This window comes from Pelophylax lessonae (assembly GCF_965119305.1).
Source record: "Pelophylax lessonae genome assembly, chromosome: 7".
NCBI lineage: Eukaryota > Metazoa > Chordata > Amphibia > Anura > Ranidae > Pelophylax > Pelophylax lessonae.
Genome location: NC_138774.1, coordinates 292,056,728 through 292,080,477, shown reverse-complemented (window position 1 = coordinate 292,080,477; position 23,750 = coordinate 292,056,728). Strand labels below are relative to the sequence as shown.

Genomic DNA, 23,750 nt, shown 5'->3' with positions numbered 1-23,750 from the left:
CTATGGGGGCTCGATCCCAAGCAGTGCTGTGTGCGTCCATTGAAACACACGGCTACCCCCCCTGGTCTCTGGCTCTGATTGACAGCAGCAGAAGTCAATGGCTCCCGCTGCTGCCCCTCTGTCCAGTAAGGAGAGAGACAGCCAAGAGAGTTGCTACTCTCATGCACATGGTTGGATCGAGATCAGGCTCAGGTAAATATAAGTGGTGGGGGTGAGAGCTGCATGCAGAAGGTTTTTTACATTAACCGCTTGCCGACCGCCGCAAGTAGATTTACTGCGGCGGTCAGCCCCTGCCAGGCAGAGTGACGTTAATTAACGTCACTAGCCTGGGAGGGTCTGGGGAGCGAGCGCGCGCCCGCGGAGGCGCGCTCCCGCTCCCGCGCGGTCACGGACCCCCCCCCCCGCGCGTGTGACCAGCGGACCCGATGTCCGCCGGTCACTCGGCGATCGGCGGGGGAGAGGGAGAATGTCAGGCGGCTTCTGTAAACAAGCGACCTGTCATTCTCCTCGCTGTGAAGACACTGATCACACGGATCTACTATGTAGATCCGTTGATCAGTGTCCTTACAGCTCAAGCCACAGCCAATCACAGTAGAAAGCACGCCCCTAGGGACACACACAGCCCCTCCCTCCCAAATAAAGTTAACCCCTTCACTACCAGTGTATTTTTACAGTAACAGTGCATATGTATAGCACTGATTACTGTAGAAATGTCACTGGTAACCCCAAAAGTGTCAAAAATGTCAGATCTGTCCGCCGCAATGTCGCAGTACCGCAAAAAAAAAATCGCAGATCGCCGCCATTACGCGTTAAAAAAAAAAAAAAACAACAACAAAAATGACAAAAATCTTTCCCTTTGTTAGTAAACGCGATAACTTTTGCGCAAACCAATAAAAATACGCTTTTTGCGATTTTTTTTTTACCAAACATAGGTAGCATAAAACAAATTGGCCGAAAATGTTAAAAAATTTTGATTTTTACATTTTTTTTGGGGGGAATTTCATATAAAAAAATATTGCTATTTTTGCAAAATTGTCGCTCTTTTTTTGTTTATAGCGCGTGATCAAAAAAATCGCACAGGTGATCAAATACCACCAAAAGAAAGCTCTGTTTGTGGGAAAAAAAGGACATCAAATTCGTTTAGGTACAGCGTCACACGACCGCGCAATTGTCCGTTAAAGTCACGCAGTGCCGAATCGCAAAATACCCCCTGGTCTTTTAGCAGGAAAATCCTCCGGGGCTTAAGTGGTTAAGGTGATTAATGTGATTTACCTTCTCTATTTGTCCTGATGACTATTGGCGCCGGGACTAAACATTTCGGTCCCCCAATGACAACAGTCATCAGAATAGACGACCAATGATGACACATTTTGGTGACATCTAAGGGTCCTTTCACATGGGCTTTCGATCGCTGAGCAGTCGGATGAGAGCTCCGTCTCCACTTACTGTGCAGATCGAAATGGGAGGGCTGTTGGCCAGGAGGAACGCTGCGACTTGGGCCCAGACCTGGTCGTATGCGACCTCGCGAGGCGTTTAACTCGCAGGCCAGCCCCTGTCCGGTGAGGCTAGGTCCTGGCTGACCTAGCGCGAAGCTGGTCTGCGCACGCTCACTGGCTAGACTGGGGTGACCACTGGATCTAGATTATCCAGCCTGTCGTTCAGTCCGGCAGTTGATTGTAGATCTCACAGGAAAAAATCCAGGAAAAAAATTGCCAAGAGCAGAGATCTCAGCAAGGAACAAGGTCCTTGCTCCTGACTAGGCAGAGAGGGAGTATAACCCCCTGGGACTGCCCACAGGCGTAGCCAGACTTTTTTTTCTGCCTAGTGTCCTACTCCTGTAGGGGGCAGTATAACCAAATGGTTAAGAAGATCAGGAGCTGTATTCGTCAATGAACGAAAGAGAAACTTTTTTTGTTTTTTAGTATTTTGGGCCCGTTTTCCTTTGAAAAGAAAAAAAAAAACGAAAAATCAAGAGATTTTCATAATTATTTACCACCAAAAGAAAGCCCAATTTGTCTTGTACAATCCACCTGGATACACAAAGTAGTTGTGATGATATGTACAGTTTTACTAACACGTGTCAAAGTTGCAAAATTGTGCTTAGGCATTAACATTTTTTTATTTACCATTGTGCACAAAGGGGTTAAACGTATTTCTCATTTAAGTTTTCAAGTTCTTGAAGTATTTTTTTATATGGCAGTACACCATCGTATGTGATAAAAAGTCGGTATTATGTGTTGAGTAACAACAAGCAAGTACCTTTTGGAGTTTCTTCATTGACAGCCTGGAAATGCGGAGATTTTGTGTTCCAACTCCCTGTTATTATATAAGACTTCCCATCGGAGCTTTTCCCCATGGATTCCTAAAGAATTAAAGATCATACTTTTAATGACCAGAATGTTTTGAATTACAAACTTTTTTAGGCAATTTTCAAAAACTTTAAGAAGAAAGCGCTCTGCAAATTAAAGCCCCACGCGGGGCGCCAGAAAAGTAGAGACCCTTGCATTGTGGCCTCCTTGTTTTGCAAGGGGTAAATGGTCATTAAATGGAACATCACTCTCCCCCCCCCCCCCCCCATTTAGTTTTTTGTCATCTGCACTTGCTTCATGCCGGGCTGTGCTCAGTTCAGATACTTACCCACTCAGCGGACCCAGCATTGTCCTGCTATGACATCATCAGGAGGCAGCTGTCTCTTCTGGATTAAAGCCCCACACGGAAATGCAAGGAAATGGTTGATTCTTTGATTTTGAGTGTTTCTGACTGTTTTTCTGCTCGAATGCAATAATTACCGTATATACTCGAGTATAAGCCGACTTTTTCAGCACGTTTTGTATGCTGAAAAAATGGATTTTTGTAAGATCTTACCGTAAAATCCTTTTCTCTTAAGCTCATTGACAGACGTAGTCTTCTTGATTCTCAAGAGCTGGGTTATGTTGTCTCCGCAGGAGTAGGACTAGGCAGAAAGACAAAACGTTCTGGCTCCACCTTAGGGGCAGTCCCTGAGGGTATATCCTCCCTCTCTCTGCTACAGGGAATCAGTTCTGTTTTAAAGCAGTACAGAGAATTTAACCCAACCCAACTCAATGATAGAGGGGCGGGTACTACGTCTGTCAATGAGCTTAAGAGAAAAGGATTTTACGGTAAGATCTTACAAAAATCCATTTTTCTCTATCGCTCATTGACAGACGTAGTCTTCTTGATTCTCAAGAGCTGGGACATCCAGAAGCAGTGCCACAAATGAGGGGTGGGATTGACAAAATCAAATCCAATCTAGAAGGCCCAACCGGTGCCAAACTAGAAGTTTTAAAGGCTCATTATAAACAAAGAATGAGACTAAAGAAAAATTTTCCAACGGAAAAAACCCTCGAGGTAGACCACTGGTCTCCTCAAATTGCGGCCTGCAAAACCTTGCGGCCAAACGAGGCATCAGACGATGCCATTACATCAACTTTATAATGTTTAGTAAAGGTATGCACCAACGACCAGGTAGCCGCCTTGCACACCTGGACCACTGACGCCTGATGGCGAAAGGCCCATGACGCACTAAGTGCCCGAGTGGAGTGCGCCTTAACAGGGAACGGGGGCTCCCGACCCTTAATAGAATAAGCCTGTACTACCGTCTGTCTGATCCATCTGGAAATGGTCGCGGCAGATGCAGGCAACCCCTTTTTGGGTCCATCTGGGATCACAAAAAGTGAATCCGTCTTCCGAAACGAGTCTGTCGTTTTCAAGTATACCCTGATCGCCCGGACCACATCCAAGGAGTGTAAAGCAAACTCCCGAGGATGACTGGGCTTAGGACACAGGGAAGGTAATACAATTTCTTCATTCAGATGAAATTCTGAAACCACTTTTGGTAGGAAGGATGGATTCGGATGAAGAACCACCTTATCTCTATGAACCACCAGATATGGTGAACGACAAGATAATGCGGCCAGTTCTGACACCCTGCGTGCAGAAGTAATAGCCACCAAGAAGGCCACCTTCTGGGACAACGTAGGTAGAGGAATCTCCCTAATATCTTCAAAGGAAGGTTTCTGAAGAACCGACAACACTAAATTAAGATCCCAGGGGGGTAACGGCGCGTGCACTGGCGGAGCCAGATGTCGCACCCCCTGGATGAAGCTCCGCACCAAGGAATGAGTAGCCAAAGGCTTCTGAAAGAAGATGGCTAATGCTGAGACCTGACCCTTGATAGTACTCAAGGCCAGTTTCTGCTCAACCCCTTGTTGCAGAAAAGCCAATATTCGACTAATCGAATAAGACCGAGGACGGAACCCCAAAGGTTCACACCATGCAATGTAGGACTTCCATGTGCGATGATAAATCTTTCTGGAAGTCGCTTTCCTTGCTTCAACTAGAGTAGGAATAACTGAAGCTGACAAACCTTTGTCCTTCAGCACCTGGGTCTCAATAGCCAGGCCGTTAAAGCCAGCAATCGTAAAGCAGGATGGAAGATCGGTCCCTGAGACAGTAGATCCTCCCTGAGAGGAAGTCTCCACGGGACGTCCGCCACCAGTCTGACCATGTCGGCGTACCAAGCTCGACGAGGCCAGTCCGGAGCTACCAGGATTACTGGAATTCCTTCCTCCTCTATCCTGCGAAGAAGTCTTGGCAGTAACGCGAGAGGAGGGAAGGCATATATTAGCTGGTATAGCCCCCACGGGGCGATCAGTGCGTCTGCGGTTTCTGCTAGAGGATCGCGGGAGCGAGCCACGAATCTCTGAACTTTCCTGTTGAATCGTGATGCCAACAGATCCACATCCGGGGTGCCCCACCGTAGGCACAACTGGTGGAAAACGTCTGGATGGAGGGACCATTCCCCCTGATCCAGGGTCTGACGGCTGAGATAATCTGCCTGCCAATTCTCCACCCCCGGAATGAACACCGCAGAGATTGCTGGAACAAATCGTTCCGCCCAGCGAAGAATGCAAGCCACTTCTTTGGCCGCTCGGACACTCTTGGTGCCCCCCTGGTGATTGACATAAGCCACGGCCGTGGCATTGTCCGACTGGATCCGAACCGGGCTGCCCTGGAGCTGCTCGGTCCAGTGAATCAGACAAAGTCTGATCGCTCTCAGTTCCAATACATTTATCGGTAACCTGGATTCTTCCGGGGACCAAAGTCCCTGGACAGATAACTGACCGAGAATTCCTCCCCATCCGGATAGACTGGCATCCGTGGTCACTATCGTCCAATATATTGGCAGAAATGACTTTCCCTGGCTGAGCATCGGAGACCGAAGCCACCAGACCAGAGACTCTCTGGTCTGTTTGCTCAATCGGATCTGATTGTCCAGGGATTCCGGATTCCGATTCCATCTGAGAAGAATCTCTTGCTGACGAATTCGGGTATGGGACTGGGCAAATGGGACTGCTTCGAACGAAGCCACCATCAACCCCAGAACCCTCATGCAAGTCCGAAGGGAAGACCAGCTGTTGGACAGTAACAACTGGACTGCTGATTGAATCTTTCGGAGTTTCCCTACCGGAAGAAAAACTCTTGTCCTGACTGTGTCTAGAATTAGACCCAGATATTCGAGCCTCTGGGTGGGAACCAGAAATGACTTTTGCTGGTTCACCAGCCACCCGAATTCCTGTAAAGAAATCATAGTAATTTCTATGTTTTGTAGCAAGGTCTGAGGAGACTCTGCATGAAGCAGAAGATCGTCTAGGTAACCAAGGATCGATATGCCTCTTTGGCGCAGAAGTGCCAACATTGGGGCCAACACCTTTGTGAAGACCCGCGGAGCCGTGGCGAGACCGAAAGGTAACGCCACAAACTGATAGTGGTTCTCTTCTACGGAAAAGCGTAGAAACCGCTGATGTCCTGCGAAAATGGGAATGTGAAGATAGGCGTCCTTGATGTCTATGGACGCTAGGACATCCCCTGGATGCAGGAAGGCTGCTACTGTGCGAATGGACTCCATTCTGAATCTTCTTATGTTGACATAAGAATTGAGTGCTCTTAAGTCCAGAATTGGACGCACTTTGCCCTCTTTCCTGGGTATTGTAAATAGGTTTGAATAAAACCCTTGAAACCGTTCTGTCCAAGGAACGTGGACTACCACTCCTTGTTGTAGTAAATCTGTGACTGCTCTCCGCAGATCTTCTAAACGATCTGAGGATAGTCGGATATTGGAAGGGAAGAATCGTGCCGGTGGGAGAGATCGAAACTCGATCTTGTACCCTGACCTTATGACTTCGCAAACCCATTTGTCCGGGATTCTGGAAAGCCATGGATCCGGGAACCGGCGAAGACGTCCCCCCACCCCAGTTATGGGTGGGGGCGCACCTTCAGGCTTTGGATGATTTATCTTCAGGTCTGGAGGGGGCGGGCTTTTGCTTGCCCGACCAACGACCCCTGACGCCCCCTGCAGGAGCTTTGGAGGACTTAGTTTTTTCACCCGCGGGACGAAAAAACCTCTTGTGAGCAGAAAAAGAAGGCCCTCGTCTTTGACGAGTTCCTCTACCTTTAAAATTTTGCGGTAAAAAGGTGCTCTTTCCACCCGTGAGATCTTTAATGATCTCATCTAAGTTGGCTCCAAATAGACGCTCTCCTGAAAAGGGGATATTAGCCAATGCTTTTTTGGAACCTTGGTCGGCTAACCAACCTTTTAGCCACAGTGTACGCCTAAGAACCACTGCTGAGACTGATGCTCGCGCCAATAATGGAGTGGCGTCTAACGCCGCATCACACACAAACTGTAACCCCTGTATCATTTGTTCCAACAAATCTGATACCGCCTGAGGGACCTCTTCTAAGTCCCGGCGTAACCACTTGGTCCATTCGGTTACAGCCTGCGAAACCAGACCAATAGCTATTATAGGTCTGAAAGCTGATCCAATCAAGGAAAACATGGTGCGAGACATAGCTTCTATCTTGCGATCCACTGGATCTTTAAAAGACGGAGCGTCTTCTAAAGGAATAACCGTGGCTTTATTCAATCTAGCAATTGGTGAATCCACCACAGGTGGTTCTGTCCATTTCTTAATAAGGGTTTCCTCAAACGGATAACGCCTGTCAATGCGTTTAGAAATAGTAACAGTGCGTTTTGGCAGACGCCATTCTTCTTCGATTGGATTGCCAAAACATTTGGGCAATGGAAAAACCTTCGCCACTTTGATGCGTTTTTTAGTCCCAAAAGGGATTTCAGTTTCAGCTATTTCCGATGGAATACCCTGTAACCTTAAGGTCTCTTGAACAGATACAATGAGTGCGTTTACCAACGCTTCCTCTCGGGCTATGGCGGATGCCGAAACATCCTCCTCACTGTCTGAAGAGACAGGACCCGAGACACCAATCCCAGATGAAGTACCTGCAACTGCAGAAATGGGCTCAGAGTCTGAATCCGAGGTTTCAGATAATATGGGGTTAGGCGGGGGTCGCTTTCTTGCGCCCTGTCCCTGACAAGCCACTTCCACCCGGGACACAAAAGTTTCCATAATAGCTGACAATGATTCAATTGTCAATGGGGTGCTGGAGGATCCCGCAGACCCCTCGAGGGGATCCGGAGGAGATACATGAGTGGCAGGGTCCATGTTAATTCAGGACACCTTTGCCAGCAAAACAAAAAAACTTTTTCTTTTTTTTTTTTCGTGTGTCTCCCCTTAGCGCAATAGCGCCCCTCAGAGTACCTGCTTCTCGATCCCACAGAGAGAGAGAGGGACCCCCAAGGCTCACCAACCGATGCAGTGCAGTTTCCAACCAACTGCAGTCAGCGTCTGTCTTACACAGACTGGAAGGAGCTGTTTGCTTTTTCCCGGGTAGAAGGACGTGGCTCCGCCCCCTGTGTACGCCTTCCGGCGTTCCCAGCTCTCCACGAGGTAGCTGGGCTCACAAAACATGGCCGCCCCCATAGAAGAGACATAAGACTCCAAAAACATGGCGGCCGGCGTGACCTGAGGACATACATGCATTTGGTCTACGGCAAAATGGCGGCGGACCGCCGAAATCGTTTTCCCAGCACATCCACCTGCATCTCTGCTAAGAGGCGATATCTGGATCTACAGGAGATACACTACACATAAGGTAGGATTATACCTCCTATGTCTGCTGTAATGTTACAGTCTGCTGGGTAGAGTGTTAGCTCTTAAACCAAGTCCACTTCCCACAAACACATGCTGTATTACAAGGGGGACTTGTAAGTATCAGATATATACTGACCATATATGGAGGGGCCCATAATATATACTGCCTCATAACGAGGAAAAAAGGGGAACGTTTACTCACCATACCGAACCGACAGGCACCCTCTCTTCACAATACCCTCTCCACCGGGGTGGGGGTTTGTGGACCACTCCGGACGCCTCGACTCTCTGGTACCTGGCGTCCAAGCGAGACTTTTAACTCGCAAGGTCAGTTCCTCCACTGGGACTCCGTCGCGGCCGACCCAGCGCGGAGCTCTGGTCTGCACGCGCTCGTAGGCAGAAACCGGGGTGACCACTGGATCTCAACATCCAGCCCGTCGCCCGGCCCCGCATACTTACTTGAATATGTCGCGGCCGACCAAGCGCAATGCCATGGTCTGCGCGCGCTCGTAGGCCGGCTGGGGTGACCACAAGTGTCGCCCAGTCCGGCATTTTTGCTTGAAGATCTCACAGGAAAAAACACTGGAGAAAACTACCTAAAAAAAATGTCTTTTTCTTAAAGAAAAAAAGTCTTGCCAGGACCAAAAGATCCCAGCAAGGAACTTAGGTCCTTACTCCTGACTAGACAGAAAAAAACTGATTCCCTGTAGCAGAGAGAGGGAGGATATACCCTCAGGGACTGCCCCTAAGGTGGAGCCAGAACGTTTTGTCTTTCTGCCTAGTCCTACTCCTGCGGAGACAACATAACCCAGCTCTTGAGAATCAAGAAGACTACGTCTGTCAATGAGCGATAGAGAAAAGCCCCCCTCGGCTTATACTCGAGTCACGGTCTCACTTACCTGTTCTCCGGTCAGTGCACATGCGCCGCCACCGCTCGGGAAAACCCGTACACGTTCGCCTATTCCAGGGCAGACGGCGCATGTGCGGTGACGTGTTGGCGCCGGGCAGCGCCACTTTTAAATGTACTGAAAGATAAGTGAGACTCCTCCGCAGCCCCTGCATCTCCTCAGGAGATGTAGTGCTGCGGGCATGGTGCAGGAGATTCTCCTATACCATGTCCACAGCACTGCATCTCCTGTACCATCTCTTGTGCCATGCCTGTACCATCTCCTGTGCCATACCTGAACCATCTCCTGTACCATGCCTGAACCATCTCCTGTACCATGCCTGAACCATCTCCTGTACCATGCCTGAACCATCTCCTGTACCATCTCTTGTGCCATGCCTGTACCATCTCCTGTGCCATACCTGAACCATCTCCTGTACCATGCCTGAACCATCTCCTGTACCATGCCTGAACCATCTCCTGTACCATGCCTGAACCATCTCCTGTACCATGCCTGAACCATCTCCTGTACCATCTCCTGTACCATGCCTGTACCATCTCCTGTACCATGCCTGTACCATCTCCTGTACCATGCCTGTACCATCTCCTGTACCATGCCTGAACCATCTCCTGTACCATGCCTGAACCATCTCCTGTACCATGCCTGAACCATCTCCTGTACCATGCCTGAACCATCTCCTGTACCATGCCTGTACCATCTCTTGTACCATGCCTGAACCATCTCCTGTACCATGCCTGAACCATCTCCTGTACCATGCCTGAACCATCTCCTGTACCATGCCTGAACCATCTCCTGTACCATGCCTGAACCATCTCCTGTACCATGCCTGAACCATCTCCTGTACCATGCCTGAACCATCTCCTGTACCATCTCCTGTACCATGCCTGACCATGCCTGAACCATCTCCTGAAACTCTGAAAAACGTAGCAACAAATGATGAAACAAATAATATTATTCTCGAATGCGGCTCGAATGGTTAATAAAAAATAAAAGCTGTACAAAAATGATCAAAAACACCCGAAAAAACTCTCCAAAACTTAACGCTCAGGTGTGAATGCAGCCTTATTGAGCATTTAACTCTTGCAGTGCAGGAAGGTCCTACAGCATGGGGATTTTTTTTTTTTTAATCCTGGATTTCAGCTTTAAACACTTTTTTAAAAATAAGCAAAAAGCAAGAATTTTGTTTTTCAGATTACAGCCGGCGGGAGTTTGGAATGTCCCCAATGTGTTTTGTATGCACAGCCAATCTACAAGAAATGATTTATTGATTACTACAGCCAATAATTACAATGTGATTTTATAGCAATGGGTAACGGCATTGAAAACATGCAAAGAACTGGCTTTCAAAGCAGCAAATATTGAGCCAATGAAATGACAAATAATGCATTAGGTGGGGTGCACACTATAAGAAAGCTGGGCACACGATCGTCCGATTTTCCACGTTGTTTCACAGCAAATCAGAACTGATGAAAGAAAATTGGTATGGAAATTCTTGTACAAAAATGGCTTTTTTTTTGTCTTTTATTGTTTCTAATCACAATTAGTATTTCATTTCTGATTTTTCTCATACGATAATCGTACGAAAATAGTACAAATTAGGCGAAAATCGTTCGTTCTGTTCCCATATGAGAAAAATTTTGGAGTTTGTCTCTTCGGAAATTTTTTGTTCGGAAGATCAGAATCGGCTGTAGAAAGTTGTGTGCACACTATATGAATATTGTACAAAAATTCTCACCCGGATTTCTTATAGTGATTAGGAGGAGCTCTAAGTGTTTATGTTGTCTGCGGATTATTACTCAATAATCATGTGGTCCTCACACCTTTCTTGAAGATGCCGCACCCCCCTCCTGCAGGCCGCACCCCCCTCCTGCAGCCGCAGAGACACAACATAGCATGCACACATATGTGTAAATGTATATTAGCAATGAATGAGAATTGTTACTATTTGTACGCTTTATTATTTTTACTTTAACTGTTTCTTTGTAGTTACACATAATTCACAGCTCCTGAAGAAGCAGGAAAGCGAAACATGTCAAGCAACAAGCATTGTGACTGACACAGTTTATCTATGTATATGCAAGTGTGTATTGGATAAAATGCTTCATTAAGGGAGCAACTGTTTACCCCATAGCTTTTTAAATTTTAATTTAAATAAAAATAGTTTTTTACCAATTACTGTGTTGTGGCACCATTAAAATCACTTTATCCATATTTGTTCAGAAATTCCAGCCCTCCTCTGGTCCTTCTTTAGACCCTGCACTTTCTGCTTTCCCAACTCCACCCCCAGCAAACTCCAGCCCTCCTCTGGTCCTCCACCACACCCTGCAGCTTCCCAACTCCACCTCCAGATGACGCCAGCTCTCCTCTGGTCCTCCACCACACCCTGCACTTTCTGCTTCCCAACTCCACCCCCAGCTGACTCCAGCCCTCCTCTGATCCTCCTCCACACCCTGCACCTTCTGCTTCCCATCTCCACCCACAGCTGACTCAAGCCCTCCTCTGATCCTCCTCCACACCCTGCACTTTCTGCTTCCCAACTCCACCCCCAGCTGACTCGAGCCCTCCTCTGGTGCTCCACCACACCCTGCACTTTCTGCTTCAAAATGCCACTCCCAGCTGACTCCAGCCCTCTTCTAGTCTTCCTCTACACCCTGCAGCTTCCCAACTCCACCTCCAGCTGACTCCAGCCCTCCTTTGGTCCTCCTCCACACCCTGCACTTTCTGCTTTTCAACTCCACCCCCAGCTGACTCCAGCCCTCCTCCGATCCTCCACCACACCCTGCACTTTCTGCTTCCCAACTCCACCCCCAACTGACTCCAGCCCTCCTCTGGTGGTGCTCCACCACAGCCTGCACTTTCTGCTTAAAAATGCCACTCCCCGCTAACTCCAGCCCTCCTCTAGTCCTCCTTCACTCCCTGCAGCTTCCCAACTCCACCTCCAGCTGATTCCAGCCCTCCTTTGGTCCTCCTCCTCACCCTGCACTTTCTGATTCACAACTTCACCTCCACCTGACTCCAGTCCTCCTCCACACCCTGCAGTTTCCCAACTCCATCCCCAGCTGAATGCAGCCCTCCTCTGGTCCTCCACCACACCCTGCACTTTCTGCTTCCCAACTCCACCCCCAGATTTTTCCAGGCAGCAGCACAAAGTAAGGGAGGGTGGGGAGGGGGGGGCTCTTAACATCTGATGAAAGGGTGAGGGGGATGGGATGTTCTGGACATCTAGTCTTACAGATACTACCAGCCCCATTGAGGGCAACCATAATACTGATGCGGCCTGTAATAAAATGAAGTTTGACCCCGCTCCCCCCCCCCCCCCCGCACTATACTGTATATAACCACTATATTTATGGGCTACGTTTTTCTTACCAGTTCTAATAGATGCATGTCACTGTTCCGCACGTCTCTGCCTGGACTGAGAAGAAGCCCAAAACACCTAAAAACAAACAAATCACAATCATCACAACGACAAATATGAAAAAGAAAAAAAGCACTGATGTATAAAAGTGGAACTATGCCGTGTTGCCAATAATAGATTGATAAAAATAAAAAATATAAAAAGTAGCCACTTGAGGACTGCCCACCCAGACATCCTGCAGCAGGGCGGAGCTCCTGCGTGAACCGACGTACCTGTATGGCGGCTTGTGCTCTGGACCGACGTACCAGTATGGCGGCTCGTGCTCTGGGGTGCGCACCGCCACATGTTCACATGTGAATAATCTCTGTGCCAGGAGTGTTGGAATTTCAAAATTTTACCAGCGGGACACAACCACCGCCCGTGTGAAAGGGGCCTTACAATGACTGGCACACTTCTTCTATACTTAACCTCTTCCGGACCGCCCCCCACAGATATACTGCGGTGGCAGGCAGTCCCTCCTGCGCAAACCGACATCGCTGTACGTCGGTCGCGCGCCTGCAGCTAGGGGGCGAGCGCATGCCCCCGGTGGCGCGCTCCAGCCCCCACTCGGCATCGGAGACTCCGATGCACAGGGCTGGCGGCTCCGATTGCCGCCTGACACCCGCGATCGCTCCCCACTGAGAGAGAAGGACGGTCGGATGTTGTAAACACAGCTGACCGTTGTTCTCTCTGGAATGATCACAGAGCTCCTGTGATCCTTCTATATAGGAACACATGTCTCTCTGATCCTTTCACAAGCCACGCCCCCCCCCCCCACAGTTAGAAAAACACCCCCTAGGTTCACACTTAACCATTTGATCACTACTAGGTTCCCTGCCAGTGTCATTATTACAGTGACAGTGCATATTTTTAGCACTGATTACTGTAGTAATGTCACTGGTACTCCCAAAAGGGTCAAAAATGTCAGTTAGGGGTCCGATTTGTCCGCCGCTAAAAATCGCAGATCGCCCCCATTACTAGTTAAAAAAAAACAATAAAAATGACAAATCTTTCCCCTAGTTCGTAGACACAATAACTTTTGCGCAAACCAATCAATATACGCTTATTGTGATTTTTTTGCACCAAAAATATATGTAGCAAAAAACAAATTGGCCTAAAATGTTAAAAAATTAGATTTTTACTTTTTTTTTGGGGGGGGAATATTATATAGCAGAATGTGAAAAATATATATTTTTTTTTTTTTCAGAATTGTCGCTCTATTTTTGTTTATAGTGCAAAAAATAAAAATCGCAGAGGTGATCAAATACCACCAAAAGAAAGTTCTATTTGTGGGGAAAAAAAGGACATTGATTTTATTTGGGTACAGCGTCGCACGACCGCGCAATTGTTCGTTAAAATAATGCAATGCTGAATCGCAAAAAATGGCCTGGACATTAAGGGGGGAAAATCTTTCAGTCCAGAAGTGGTTAAAGTTACCTTTCAATGGTAAGTTCTTTGTTGGAAGTTTGCTGGACGTAAATAACAATCTTCTTGTCCACGCCCTGACGCAGCCTGAAACACTGCTTGTCCTTATCTTTAGAAACAGCACTAAGAGAAAAAAAAAGGAAACGATCAAAAAAAAAAAAACATTTGTGTAACGAATAAAATAAGACAATGAAATTCTATGAATATTTAAATGGTAACTCCACTCATGGGGGAAAAAAAATAGCATATACCGTATATACTCGAGTATAAGCCGAGTTTTTCAGCATGTTTTTTCATGCTGAAAGTGACCCCCTCGGCTTATACTCCAGTGACTGGCTTCACTGTGTTTTTAAAAATGGCGCCACTCGGCGCCGACGTGTCACTGCACATGTGCGGCATGCCCTGGAATAGCCGAACGTGCCCCCCTCGGCTTATACTCCAGTGACTGGCTTCACTGTGTTTTTAAAAATGGCACCGCTCGGCGCCGACGTGTCACTGCGCATGTGCGGCATGCCCTGGAATAGCCGAACGTGCCCCCCTCGGTTTATACTCCAGTGACTGGCTTCACTGTGTTTTAAAAAATGGCGCCGCTCGGCGCCGACGTGTCACTGCGCATGTGCGGCATGCCCTGGAATAGCCGAACGTGTTCGGGTTTTCCCGAGCATCGGCGGCACATTTGCGGTGACGTAGTATTGGCGCCGTGCAGCGCGATTTTTAAATCGAAAGCGGCTCACTGACAGGTAAGTGAGACTCCTCCGCAGCCCCTGCATTTCCTCATGCAGTGCTGCGGGCATGGTACAGGACATTCTCCTGTACCATGCCCGCAGCACTGCATCTCCTGTGCCATGCCTGTACATACTGGGCCATGCCTGTACCTACTGTGCCATGCCTGTACATACTGTGCCATGCCTATACTTACTGTGCCATGCCTATACCTACTGTGCCATGCCTATACCTACTGTGCCATGCCTATACCTACTGTGCCATGCCTGTACCATTACCTGTGCTATGCCTATACCATCACCTGTGCCATGCCTATACCATCTCCTGTACCATGACCTGTGCCATGCCTTTACCATGACCTGTGCCATGCCTTTACCATGACCTGTGACATGCCTTTACCATGACCTGTGACATGCCTTTACCATGACCTGTGACATGCCTTTACCATGACCTGTGCCATGCCTGAACCATGATCTGTGACATGCCTGAACCATGATCTGTGACATGCCTGTACCATGACCTGTGACATGCCTGTACCATCATCTGTGCCATGCCTATACCATCACCTGTGCCATGACCTGTGCCATGCCCTTACCATGACATGTGCAATGCCTATACTATGACCTGCGCCATCTCCTGTACCATGCCCGCAACCCGTTTTGTGTCTCGTGGTGGACCAGTTGGGTCCAGTAGCTGCTGCATTTCCCACCCTAGGCTTATACTCGAGTCAATAAGTTTTCCCACTTTTTTGTGGTAAAATTAGGGGTCTCGGCTTATATTAGGGTCGGTATATACGGTACAATTACAACACAAACCATATTGTAATTGAATATTAAACATTTCCTTTCCTTTTCATTCTGCAGCCATTGTAATTTTATGAAAATGCAATGCAATATGGCCGCCTGGAGCTGTCCTGTACACAGAATGTACACTGACCACACACCCCAGAAACATAATTTCCTGCTTGTGTGATTGGCTCACCAATTTTCCCAGAAGTCTGCACTAAGATACAAGTCAGATTTCTGGCATCCCCTGCAACAAAAAAGTCATTTTTGGTGAGATCCTCCCAATAGGAACACGTCTAAAGGGACGCAGGCCCAGCAGATTTCCTCATTAGAGCCCTGCAGCTGCCACAGCTGATAATTATGAAACCACTCCCATTAGACCCACGCAGCAGAGAGGAACAAACAATGATTTCTTCAGAATGACAAAAGATAGGAATCTGCAATACGCTTATTGCGATTTTTTTTTTTTACCAAAAATATGTAGCAGAATACAAATTTGCCTAAACGGATGAAAAATTGTGATTTTTAAATTTTATTTTTTGGGGGAATGTTATATAGCAGATAGTGAAAGTTTTTTGGTTTTTTTCAGAATTGTCGCTCTTTTTTCGTTTATAGCAGAAAAATTAAAAATCACACAGGTGATCAAATACCACCAAAAGAAAGCTCTATTTGTGGTAAAAAAAAAAAAAAAAAAAGGACATCAATTTTATTAGGGTACAGCACTGCATGACCGTGCGATTTTCCGTTAAGTAACGCAGTGCCGAATCGCAAAAATACGATTTTTGTAAGATCTTACCCTAAAATCTTTTTCTCTGATGTCCATCGACAGACGCAGCTTCATCTTCATGAGCTGTTTAGGCCACTCGGCTCATGAAGATGAGGCTGCGTCTGTCAATGGACGATAGAGAAAAATACGATTTTTGTAAGATCTTACAGTAAAATCTTTTTCTCTGATGTCCGTCGAGAGACGCAGCCTCATCTCCATGAGCTCAGTGGCCTAAACAGCTCATGAATAGGAGGCTGCGTCTGTCGATGGACGATAGAGAAAAATAAGATTTTTGTAAGATCTTACCCTAAAATCTCTCTGATATCCATCGACAGACGCAGCCTCATCTTCATGAGCGAAGTGGCCTCCACAACTCATGAAGATGAGGCTGCGTCTGTCAATGGACGATAGAGAAAAATGGCCTGGCCATTAAGGGGGCAAATCCAGCCCAGAAGTGGTTAAAGGTCTTGTTCAGAAATATAAAAACATATGACATGGACATGACAAATAAAAGTACAGACCTGAAATACCCCTTCCCATCATCCTCCTTGATTTCCAGGGACAGGGAGAAGGTGAAGATGTCACTATCAGGGGTTTGGGGTGGGATGGAGGCAGCGAGAGGCATCTGCTTAAGAGAGCGTCGAAAAGCCGTTGCGAAACTGTACAATATCCGGCTCACCTGCAGGGATACATGACACAAGCATGGTTAGTTTATTAGATCTTCATATACACCGGACATACACACATACAAAAATGCAAAAGGATTTAAAGCCCAACTCCAGGCAGTGAGAACAGAATTTAAAGAATAAGTTAACCTTTAGTTACCTGTTACCATTCTACACCCATATTCTGGGTCTAACATGTTACTGAATCACCTGCTGGCACCCCGACCAGATCCCCCAATGTGACAGTGGTGGGAGGGACTTCTGCCTGCACCCGCTGTCACAAGTTTAATACTCCACCCACACAGTCGCATCATTCATTCACAGAGTTCTGCAAATGAATGAACTACAAGTACTGTCAGCCACAGCGGCAGACGGCTTGTAGTTCTCCTATGGGCACTCTCATAGTTCAATGTTCTTCCTGAAGTTCAGTAACGGGTCTGCCAATTGGAGAGTCTGCAGGAGCCTGACATTGCACAAGCGATCTGCTGATAACGGGTTCAATACTTTACAGCAAGCTGTCGATCCGGTTCCATCGGTCGACCGCGGGCAGCCGACAGGTAGAGTAGGAACACTGCCCTGCATTGCCAATCACTAGCTTGCAGTGGTGGCTGGTGCTCCATCAGTCGGGGGGGGGGGGGGGGGGGCGGCAGATGGACATGCCCCCCCCCCATATCACTCCAGCCTGCACCACCACATCTCTCTCTCCCTGCCCGCCCGCCCGCCCAGCCTGCCAGTTTACTTACATTGTTCCTCCGGAATGACAGGCGGTGGCTTCCCCCTCAGGCTCCTTCATGTCCCTTATCGGCAGCTGTCTCCTCCCCTTTCTTGGCTAATAGCATGCCTTCTCCTTTCGGCCAATCAGGAAACAGATCTCAGGACCGGCTTCCTGATTGGCCGGGAGGAGAATCAGTGTGGCAATAGCGAATATTCATTGGCTATTGTCACACAACTGGGTGGGCTCAGGGTGCAGTGCTCTGCGCCCCGAGCCCACCCCTTTTTTGAAGCCTATTAGAGCCTCTGGCTCTAATCACGTGCTTCACGAAAAAAAAAAAAAAAACCCCATTGGAATTCATGCGTCAGGCGCCCTGTATGTAGATTAGGGGGCCGAATGCATTGATAAGAGGGGGGCCGCCACTGCCAGCTTGTTCATGTTAGAAGTTAAAGCCCGCTCCCGCCCTCCATCCAGTCCTGCGACACCTTTCGCACTCCGCTCTGCTGCACAGTGTACACCCAGTGTAAGTACTAGTAAGAAAAAATACATTATTTCAAAACATCCCCTAGTTTGCAGACGTGATAACTTTTGCGAGAACCAATCAATATACGCTTATTGGGATTTTTTTTTTACCAAAAATATGTAGCAGAATACAAATTGGCCTAAATTAAACCACTTCTATTTTACGATACGGCAATGTGTTACTTTAACGGGCAATTGCGCGGTCGTGCGACGCTGTACCCAAATAAAATTGATGTCCTTTTTTTCCCACAAACAGAGCTTTCTTTTGCTGATATTTGATCATATCTGCGATTTTTATTTTTTGTGCTATAAACAAAAAAAGAGCGAGAATTCTGAAAATTTCTGCTATACAACATTCTGAAAAAAAAAAAAATGTAAAAATCAAAATTTAACATTTTAGGCCAATTTGTATTCTGCTACATATTTTTGGTAAAAAAAAAAAAAAAAGTTGCAATAAGCGTATTTTGATTGGTTTGCGCAAAAGTTATTGCGTCTACCAACTACGGGAAAGATTTATGTCATTTTTATTGTTTTTATTTTTTTTTTTACTAGCAATGGCAGCGATCTGCGTTTTTTTGCGGGACTGCGACATTGCGGCGGACAGATCGGACCCCTGACTGACATTTTTGGGGGATCAGTGACATTACTACAGTAATCCGTGCTAAAAATATGCACTGTCACTGTAATAATGACACTGGCAGGGAAGGGGTTAACAATGTGGGTGATCAAGGGGTTAAATGTGTACCTAAGGGAGTGATTTGAACTGTGGGGGGGGGGGGGGGCGTGGCTTTTTGAAATGACCATAGAGACCTGTGATCCTATATAGAAGGATCACAGGAGCTCTGCGATCATCCCAGAGAGAAAAACGGTCAGCTGTGTTTACATCAGCCGACCGTCCTATCTCAGTGGGGAGCAATCGGAGCCACCTGCCCCGTGCATCAGAGTCCCCGCTGCCGAGAGGAGGCGGGAGCGTGCCGCTGGCAGCACGCGCACGCCCCCTAGCTGCAGGCGCGCGACCAACATAGGTCTACGTTGGTTCGCGCAGGAGGGCCGCACTGCTGCAGTAAAAAGGTGGGGGGCGGGCGGTCGGGAACCGGTTAAAGAATAAATTTGATTTGTTACATTTTTTTTTTTTTATTGGATGTGTTTTATAGCAGAAAGTAAAAAATATTTTTTTTTCCAAAAATGTCGCTTTTTCTGTTTAGAGCGCAAAAAAAATCGCAAAGGTGATCAAATACCATCAAAAGAAAGCTCTATTTATGGGGAAAAAAAGGGACATCGATTTTATTTGGGTACAGCGTCGCACGACCGCGCAATTTTCAGTTAAAATAAAGCAGTGCCATATAGCAAAAAAATGGCCTGATCATGAAGCGGGGGGGAAAACTTCCAGGGCTGAAGTGGTTAAGTCGGATCAAGGTCGTACTGAAGTTGCAGGGAAAAGTGGGATCGCAAGTCGTGTGACTTTCATGTCGGAGCTGTGTGAATTTGGGCTCGTATATAACAAAAAATAAATAAAAAATAAAATAAAAATATATTAAAAAAAAGACAAGATGATGACATAAAAATCGATCGTACCGCTTCCTGGATCTCGCAGCGGAAGACGTGTATCCTGAAGAGCTCGGCGTTGTAATGACTCTCTGTAAACGCGAAGCAGTCGCTCTCGGTAGTCCCATCGTGTCCTCTTACACAGAACAGAATCTTGTAGATCGGGTACTTTGCTATCTCAGTGTTTGTCTGCGGGTCCAGAAGTCTATGGAGAAGAAAAAGGAAAAAGATCAAAATCTCAAAGCCAATCATTGAACAGAATACAATTATCCACTTGCCCACCGGCACTTTCACCCCCCTTCCTCCCCAGGCCAATTTTCAGCTTTCAGCGCTCTCACACTTTGAATGACAATTACGCCGTCATGCAACATTGTACCCATAGGACATTTTTATCATCAAGTAGAGCTTTATTTTGGTGATATTTAATCACCACTGGGGTTTTTTATCTTTTGCTAAACATACAAAAAATAGATCATACATTTTGAAAAAAAAAAAAAAAAGTTTTCATAGTTTCTTATAAAATTTTGCAAACAGGTAATTTTTCTCCTTTACTAGTGTGCGCTGATGAGGTGGCACTGATTGGCACTGAAAGGTGGCACTGATATGCATCACTGATGGGCACTCATAGGCTGCACTAATGGGCACTGGCAGGCAGCACCGATGGGCACTCATAGGCTGCACCAATGGGCACTGGCAGGCAACACCAATGGGCACTGGCAGGCAACACCAATGGGCACTGGCAGGCAACACCAATGGGCACTGGCAGGCAACACCAATGGGCACTGGCAGGCAACACCAATGGGCACTGGCAGGCAACACCAATGGGCACTGGCAGGCAACACCAATGGGCACTGGCAGGCAACACCAATGGGCACTGGCAGGCAACACCAATGGGCACTGGCAGGCAACACCAATGGGCACTGGCAGGCAACACCAATGGGCACTGGCAGGCAACACCAATGGGCACTGGCAGGCAACACCAATGGGCACTGGCAGGCAACACCAATTGGCACTGGCAGGCGGCACCAATGGGCACTGGCAGGTGGCACTGATAGGCAGCACTGATAGGTGGCACAGGTGGGCACTGGATAGGAGCACTGGTTAGCAGTACTGATGGGCATTGGTAGGTGGCACTGGTTAGGAGCACAGGTAGGCGGCACTGGTTAGCAGTACTGATGGCAACTAGTAGGTGGCAATGGTGGCCACTGGTTAGGAGCACTGGTGGGCACTGGTTAGCAGCACTGTTGGTGATTATGTGGGGCCGATGTCCCTTTTAGAGCAGCCGGTAATTGGCTTATTTTGACAGCAGGAGGGGGGGGGAAAAAAAAAAAGGCGATTACCAGCTTCTGTTTACATCATGTGATCAGTTGCCATTGGCTGACAGCTGATCACGTGATAAAGGGCCAGGATCGGCTCGTTATCTAATTTGTGATCAGTCGAGTCCCAACGACTCAGCGTTCACAGAGCGCGCCGGCCTGCAGCGCAAGCACGGGAGGACGTCCATGTACGCCCTCCTGGCAATTTAAGAATGACGTCTACAGTGTGGGCACCAAGTGGTTAACCACTTGCTGATCGCCCCACACAGATTCACTGCGGCAGGGCGGTTCTGTTGTGCATAATCACAAAGATCTACATGATTATGTGCACATGGTTTCGGCAGCACACGCGCCACCGGAGCCATGCATCCGCTGCAATTAGACACAGTGGGAGGCAGGCCGCGGGAGGAGCGGGCTCGATTGCCGCCGGCCTCCCGCAATCTTCGGCAAAACTGACCACGAAGCAGAGGAGAACATCTTCCTACACCCACGCAAGTCTTGAATTTTACATTTTAGCATAAAACTCACCTTATAGACTAAAAGTTCGCGAGTGAAATCGTTTATTTACTTAGTTTGTAGTTGAGCACTGCAGGGTGTACCAAGATGGCCGTCGCCACCTTCTGCCTGCAGGTTTCCCGCTGTATTTACTAGAATACAATAATATTAAAAATGTAAAACTGTGATTCCGTTTATTAGGAGAGTTTACTGCTAAAATAAGAGTAAAATTCAAGACTTGCGTAGGTGTAAGAAGATGTCCGCCTCTGCTTCGTGTTCTGTCACATTAGGAAACCTATTGGAAGGAATGGCGGCCATGTGGGAACGTATGGCGCATGCGCAGTAAGTTGTTCTCATCCGAACATCACTTCCTGTTGCAGAATCTGATAGGTAGTGCTATTTTGATAGAACACTGATCCTTTCCCCTCCTAGGCAGGAAGACAAGTGAGGGCAAGATGGCCCCCACTCAGCTCTATGGCCTTGGAGGACTGAAGTGACATCATACGTCGCTTCCTCCAAACAGCCTTAAAGGGCCCATTCTTTTTCTTAACCACTTAAGCCCCGGAAGATTTTACCCCCTTCCTGACCAGAGCTTTTTTTTTGCGATTCGGCACTGCGAGATATTAACGGACAATTGCGCGGTTGTGCGATGCTGTACCTAAACGAATTTGACGTCCTTTTTTTCCCACAAACAGAGCTTTCTTTTGGTGGTATTTGATCACCTGTGCAATTTTTACTTTTTGCGCTATAAACCAAAAAAAGAGCGTAAATTTTGCAAAAATAACAATATTTTTCAAATTTTTTTATATGAAATTACCCCCAAAAAAATGTAAAAATCAAAACTTTTTAACATTTTTGGCCAATTTGTTTTCTGCTACCTATGTTTGGTAAAAAAAAAAAAAAATAAAAAAATAAAAAAAAAAATCGCAAAAAGCGTATTTTAATTGGTTTGCGCAAAAGTTATTGCGTTTACTAACTACGGGAAAGATTTATGTCATTTTTATAGTTTTTTTTTTTTTTTAACTAGTAATGGCGGCGATCTGCGATTTTTTTTTGCGGGACTATGACATTGCGGAGGACAGATCGGACCCTTTACTGACATTTTTGACACTTTTGGGGTTACCAGTGACATTACTGCAGTAATCAGTGCTATACATATGCACTGTTCCTGTAAAAATGACACTGGCAGGGAAGGGGTTAACTGTATTAGTGATCAAGGGGTTAAGTGTGTCCCTAGGGGCGTGTTTCTTACTGTAAAGGGGCGTGGCTTTTCATGTAACCACAGAGACATACGATCCTAAATAGCAGGATCTTATGATCTCTGCAGTTACATCAGGGAGAATGACAGACGGCTTTGTTTACATCAGCCGCCTGCTTTTCTCCCTCTCCACCGGGAGATCGCGAGTGACCGGCGGACATCGGAGCCACCGGTCACTCGCGCAGGGAACCCTATGAACGAGCGGGAGCGCGCCTTCGGTGGCGCGCGGGCAAGTGACGTATCGGTACGTCACTTTCCCTAGGAGGGGCTGACTGCCGCCGTATATGTACTGGCTGCGGTCGGCAAGTGGTTAAAAAAATACCGGTGTTATGGCAGCTATCTCCTATCTGTTGCCATAACCCCGGTATGTAACATCAAAGTAGTGAAATAAATACACGGCGGGTGGTCCGTAAGTGGTTAAAGTAGCGCAGTGCTGAATAGCAAAAAATGGCCTAGCCATGGCTGAATAGCAAGCCACTGGTCTGGCCAGTGGTTAAATAAATGGAAAAAAAATAAATAAAACATGTCTCTTACCTGACAGTTCCCTCGGATACATTCGGTACGGAAAGAGTCACATCCAACGCGTTCTGGCACTGCCCTCGAAGAATAGAGATCATTCGAAGAGCTTCCACTTCGCTGCGTGGAGCGTTCACAGAGGCACATCCGAGGTAAGTGAGTTTACTGAACACAACGCTGTCTTCATCAGGAACCGGTGAGAACGATGCATCTCCGCCCTCTGCTAGATATACAGAAAAAATATATATATATCAATGTATACATCATATTACATACCTATACACCGACCTCCCACCTAATATGGATGTAGGTTGCCACCAAAACAGCCATGACCCGTCCGACCCCGGCAGTGGTGTCCAAACTACGGCCCTCCAGCTGTTCAACATCTACAATACCCATGAGGCATTGCAAATCCCTGACATAACTAGGCATGATGGGAATTGTAGTTCCTGAATAGCTGAAGGGCCATAGTTTGGACACCCCTATGGACTCCACTAGACCTCTGAAGGTACGCTGTGGTATCCGTTGCCTTCTTCCCATACAGCATCCTGGTGACATCTTTTCCCAGGTAAGTGACGCACCCGGCCACCCACATAGGGAAAACATGGCTCATCAGACCAGACCACCTTCTTCCATTTCTCCGTGGTCCAGTTCTGATACGAACGTGCCCATTGTAGATGCTTTTGG

The 23,750-nt window shown here is 47.3% G+C and overlaps 1 protein-coding gene across 1 annotated transcript in view; it reads right to left on the bottom strand.

Moving 5' to 3' along the window:
* RABGAP1 (RAB GTPase activating protein 1) overlaps positions 1-23,750 on the bottom strand; it is a 205,318-nt gene that overhangs the window by 149,579 nt on the left and 31,989 nt on the right. Inside the window, exons 4-9 of the mRNA XM_082263337.1 lie at positions 23,082-23,286; positions 19,509-19,683; positions 16,556-16,713; positions 13,773-13,883; positions 12,308-12,374; positions 2,260-2,362 (exon numbers count right to left, since the gene is read on the bottom strand). Coding sequence (XP_082119463.1) covers positions 2,260-2,362; positions 12,308-12,374; positions 13,773-13,883; positions 16,556-16,713; positions 19,509-19,683; positions 23,082-23,286 — 819 coding nt within the window. The remainder of the gene's footprint in view (positions 1-2,259; positions 2,363-12,307; positions 12,375-13,772; positions 13,884-16,555; positions 16,714-19,508; positions 19,684-23,081; positions 23,287-23,750) is intronic.